Source organism: Pyxicephalus adspersus, chromosome 6 (genome assembly GCF_032062135.1).
Source record: "Pyxicephalus adspersus chromosome 6, UCB_Pads_2.0, whole genome shotgun sequence".
NCBI classification, from domain to species: domain Eukaryota; kingdom Metazoa; phylum Chordata; class Amphibia; order Anura; family Pyxicephalidae; genus Pyxicephalus; species Pyxicephalus adspersus.
In genome coordinates, this window is record NC_092863.1 from 68680120 (window position 1) to 68685899 (window position 5780).

Below are 5780 nucleotides of genomic sequence, written 5' to 3' on the forward strand. Positions count from 1 at the left end.
ATCATTTGCTATTATTTGGTAAATGTTTTGAATCCTGGACCAGATCCATTCCAGGTTTATTGGATCACCAAGATTCTTCCATGATAGTCTTTCTTATGCCGTCTTGGGGAGATTTAATAAATACCCAGCACAAGCAATACCCATAACTTTTAATGTGTTTAGTAAACTTAGAAATGTTATACTGGTCTGAAGATGAAAAAGGATTAGCTATACCTCCTTACAACTGAAATATTAGTAATATTATATATTCACATGAAGCTTAGCTGGCACGAGACATGTAGCAAATAGCAAGAAAATGAATATCTATCTTAATAAGGCTTTCGTTCTTTATTAAAAGTTTATTATTAGATACACATATCATCATTTACGTACTGGTACCATTTACACAACATACAATGTCTTGCAACACTGGTACAGCTGCCTCTGCTAACCTGGTGTTTATCCAGGTATACCAAGGAAGCCTAATATCACTAGGCTGATTAAAGAAAGGACACCATCTTTGTTCTACCTCGGATTAAAGGTGGTAATCAGATTCTGAGCTTAGGTGACAGAAATAGTTCTGCACTGAAGTAATTCAAAGCTGGACACTGGATATGTACTGGGTTTCTCTTTTGTTTTTTTAGCAATTTTATCAAAAAATTCTTCAAGAAACAGCTAATCATCTAGGTGAGTTTGTATTTGCAATGGTTTTGAAATGTTAGTGATGTTCCTCTATACACCAAAATATTTATAACCTATTAATATTAATTATTATTACTAATGTCTTGGTTGTATATTGTTTCTCATCAATAGTTTATGTGGGGCATGTCATTCACCTGTTTTCTATTCAGTATATTATTTCACACAGTCATTTAAACTTCTGAACAACCACTTTTCTACGGATCTATATTCATTTTATTTCTAGCTGAAGATTACAATGCAGTATTGTCTTACCTCTAACATATATTGAAGGATAAATATATTTTTTAAAAAGGAATGAGGTTACAAATATATAATGAATTAGGAAGATGGATAGTGGCAGCATAATAACCATAGCATGGTCAAAGAGTGGAGAAATTTACCATACCGTAACCACATTCAGGGCCCATGTTCAGAAAAATCTTACTATCATATTGCCTTAATAATTTCCTAAAGGTATTTCTTTAGTTTCCATGTTTAAATAAAGCTAAAATATACCTTTGTGTAATAGTTAGATGCACAATTTTTATTGGGTTGATTTACTAAAGAAGTAGTGTGTTCTCCTACAAAGTAAATTGTTAATAATATTAATTTTTAAAGCAACAACATATTAGGCATTCTTGTACAATAAATAAATTGTATAGAATAATACCAATCTGTGTTAACATAAAATACCCAATAATGTGCTATGCTAAGTGAACAGGCTCTATTCCTCTAGTAAATGAATATTGGTGTGTTTATTACTGCTGACTTTTTCCACTGGTTTACCTTGGTTGATTCAACAAAGGCACTGTCTGGATTTGTATGTTCTGCCTATATTTTTGGATGTCCCCCCCTTTGGATGTTGGAGTTTGGAGAATTTTCCCCACTGGTCATCCCGGTAATTTAACAATTGTAATTGACCTTTTCAAGTGATCAAGTAATTGTGAAAGCTGGAAAGATACCTTACACATTCTCTTTAAATAGCTGATAAAGTCATGGCAAATTAAATGTATCCATTCTCTATATTATTTCTTTATTGGACTAAAAATTTTGGGCATATTGGGAGAAGTGAGGATTTTCTGAGGTTTAATACATCAGTTTCCAAAGCAGCAATGTCCTTCATGTATTGTCAGTTTTAGGGACTGCATAGTATGTTGATATAGTAGTGTATGCAAGCAGAGTAATTCCATTTACCTTAAATCACCCATCTGTAAATATAGTTGTACAAGTTAATTTAATAAGCTATTTTAAGAGGTTGAATATGACTAACATTGTCAGGCAGTATGAGTAGGAGTAGTAGTGGTTATAGAAGATTCGCTTTACCTATTTAAAGGAGGTGGAATTGTATTTTTCTATTCTGACAGCCTTTTCTTATCTATATCACTGCTCTTGTCAGATTCTCACTAATTGTGAACCGTGGAGCCTAGTGAATAAAAGTGGCAAACTGTTTCTTTTTTAAAGTAATTCATAACAAACCTGGGAAATTTATCTGAGCCTATATTTATTCAATCACAAGATATAGTCAGTAAAATGTATATGTCATTCTTGACTTTTTCTGTTCCTCTCTACTATCCAAAGTTTCTCCCCTCTATTGGAAGCTGGACGTTTTCACAAAGAACGGATGAGTTGGAAAAAAAGGAAAAACAAGAGCAAAAAAGGGTCAGACAGTGATGACTGTAAGTAATAGCAAAACAAATCATAATACTAAAGCATGTGTGGCGTAAAAGAAAATATAATACTATGTATTTATAAATCCCACCTTTATGTCTTCTTTTCATGCTATTATGTCTCTAAGTCCTAATATAAGGTGTGAATGTGGATAACAAACCTGGTACCAAGTCTAGCTTTGATGTCCCAATGAGTTGGAAATGTTAGCTGCCCTATCACAATGGCAGTGTCATAAAGGTTACCTAGCCAATCAGAAGTTAGTACTTAAGACCACTTCAAAAACTTTTCATTGATTCTTGCATACATGACACATTACATGTCTTTTTTTCAATCCTTTAAGTTTTTAAATCTAAATCATTTGCACTAAACATGGGAGAAAATCCAAACATTTTTAGATGTTGTTGGAGCAACAATAGGGGAAATATTCCAAAAGACTTGTGACAATTTTCCTCACTTTGATAAATGAAGAAATACTTTTTTAGTAAAAACAATGAAGGTTGTCAGGTTGATATAAGAGACTTCTGTGTTTCCAAAACATTGGTATGGTATGTATTGGAATTCAGTACTAAGATACTTGATTTGGAAGGGGTATGCTGACTTTTTCTAGATTCAGATATTTGACTGTGACACCATTGACCAAGCACCCATTCTTCTTCTATGTGGTAGTTGGTCATTGTATGGTGCTGGCTGTAGATATTTAGGTTTCTATTGCTGTCTGTGTCCCTGTTAGGGAGATTCTGTGACTCTAATTGTTCTGATCACCAATGTGATCAAGGGTGAAGTGGGAGTAAATTCAAAAAATTTTAATGCCGCCAAAACAGAAGGGAAGAACTGTTCTTACTGTGAAGAACTGTGCTTCCTGTATAGGAGGGGATTAGCCTCAAACTCAAAAAAGTTATTTTCTGCTAAATCTACAGGACAGGAAGTAAAAGTCCCACAAATGAAAACACATAACCATGATAACAACCCTCCCCTAAAATATGTTTTAGTGTATCTGTAATTTTTACTTGATATACTGTAGGTCAGCAAAATATGGCCCAACATTGCAAATGGCTTCTAAATTTAGGTAACAACTGCCCAAAGGTAAATTGATATCAATTGGAAGTACTTCTGCAAATATTTTTACAGACTCCTATCACCATCAGTTCTGTACATGCTGATTACTGATATTGGATATTATAAAAATAAGTGGAAGATATGTTCTATATTATAATTTTTATATCACTGGCTACCTAGGCTTTAGGTCAATGGAAACTGGAAGCTGTGTAAGTCCTGTTGATTAATGTTTGAATTGCTTTTCCATTCTGCCCTTTTCTCTTGTGCTCTTGTATGGGTAGCTGTCTTTCTGTCCTAGATGCGAGAAGTAAGTCCTTAATGTTATTTACTTTATAATAATTTCTTTGGTTAATAAGTCTTTTTTTACTCTGCTTTTTAGATCAACAATTTTCATTTGTTTGCCATTGCCAAAGAAAGTCATTTGTTCAGAAAACAGATATGGCACCTGAAGATGGAAAATCAGAACAATTAAATTATTACTCAAACTCATGTACTACACTAAATGAAACACATAAGCAAAATTGTGGTGGCAATCAAGATGTTGAGCACAACAGTACTAAAACACTTTCAAATTCATCGGATAACCCAGAGAACTTTGTTAAAGTGATCTTGGAGGACGATTCTAAAGTATCACTAAGTGAGAGACATGATCCACACTGTCACTCTCAGGAACAAGAAGACACCGAAGGTGGTGGTAAATTTACAGCAAAAGTGACTTCAAAAGGCATTCATTTGAATGTGGAAATTAACAAAGTACTAGCGCCAAATAGCACAACCCATGTGGTGATAACCAAGGGAAATTGTCTTAAGAAAAGTAGGAGTTACCACGATAGGCAACACCAACAGAGCCAACACCATGCTGATCACATATGGGATTTTGTATCTGATTATGGAAGGAATAGCAATAGTTCATCATCAGAAGAACAGACATGTGACAAGCCCGTAATAAAATTAGAAATAATTGGTGAAGGAATTGAAGTCAGTTATAAATCTGTCAGACAGAGTGTTATGGTTCACATAGAATCAGATAAAGTAAAAAAGGAAACTGAAGATGTATTTGGAAGTGGCTTTACTCAAACCACAGATTACCGGTCCACCATCGGATCATATAGTTCATACCCAGTATCAGATTTCAGTGTAAATGAAAGAAAAGAGTTTTGCCCTAATTACAGACGTCCTGAATGTTGTGTTGATGTTCCACCGCCTGCAGAGTTTGCTGATGAAGAAGGAGTATTCCCAAATATGAATGCAGAAGATGAGGCCTTACTTTTTAAAGATTTTTTATTAGAACCATATTCTTCAGTATCGTCATCCTGTTCTGAATTGGAAAATGAGCCAAGGCAAATTAAGGATGAAGTATTCAAAAGAGAAACTGTAGCTAAGATGGGTGAAAATCACCGTTTGCAATACTTGAGAAACTGGAAGCAAAACTCAAAGAACCAGGTTAAGCCAAATAAAACCAGCTGCAGCCAACAGCAATTCGTCTCTAACCGAGAGCTAAAATTAAATCCATCCAAGTGTTGTCATTGGAGAATGTGTAGTTGTCCTCAGGAATTCAAAGTAATGAGACGGAGAACACTTCCAGAAATGTACTATGATCCATTCATAAATTTCAATCGTATAAGATATCCTTTTTTTGAAACAGAAAAATTTTCAGCTTTGAGAGTGCCACACTCAGCAGTGAGTGAAAGGAAAATGCATATCAGTAAAGATGAGCTTGGTCAATCCATATTGTCTTCATCATTTGAAGAATGTGTTGATGGTTATAAAGATCAGATAGATTATAAACAAATCCCAATCGACCATAGTAAGTCCAGTTTTGTACAAGGAAAAATTACCACCAGCCAAACAGATATATCAGATGAGGTTGAGAACTCAGACAGGCATTCCTTGTATTCGCTTCAGCAGGTAGAAGTTGAAAACAAACAAGTGGATGAGGATGATCTAGAGGATCTAATTTTAAATGCTGATGAACACATAGAGCTCACTGAAAGTGGCTTTGATGAAGATATGTTAGATAGCGACAATCTTTTGGATGTTCATGATATGTCTGATTTACAAAACAAAAGTTTTTTAATTCAGGTTATTCCACCATCCCGAAGTTCTTCAAGGGACTACCTTCTAAGAACAGACAGTAATAGTCGTATACCTGTTGAATCTCTTCCCCAATCAGATCTACCACCAAAAGATTTCAATCAGGGTAATGGCCCAGATGCAGAACTGGCAAGCAAAAAGAGAAGAGGATCTGTTATAACAGTTATGACTGGAGATTTGGATCAACGAGTGCTAATTCAAGGTGACAATGATACAATATCTAGGACTCCAAAAGAACCACTAAAAGAGTTTAGGTATTCAATGGTTCATAGGGACTCAATATTGACTCCTGTATCAGATGT

The 5780-nt window shown here is 34.7% G+C and overlaps 1 protein-coding gene across 1 annotated transcript in view; it reads left to right on the plus strand.

Annotated features, from left to right (window-relative positions):
* Window positions 1-558: 558 nt before the first annotated feature.
* LOC140332758 (uncharacterized) overlaps window positions 559-5780 on the plus strand; it is an 8519-nt gene continuing 3297 nt past the window's right edge. The window contains exons 1-3 of the mRNA XM_072413952.1: window positions 559-666; window positions 2239-2336; window positions 3764-5778. Of these exons, the coding sequence (XP_072270053.1) occupies window positions 2282-2336; window positions 3764-5778 (2070 nt within the window). The 5' untranslated portion in view covers window positions 559-666; window positions 2239-2281. The remainder of the gene's footprint in view (window positions 667-2238; window positions 2337-3763; window positions 5779-5780) is intronic.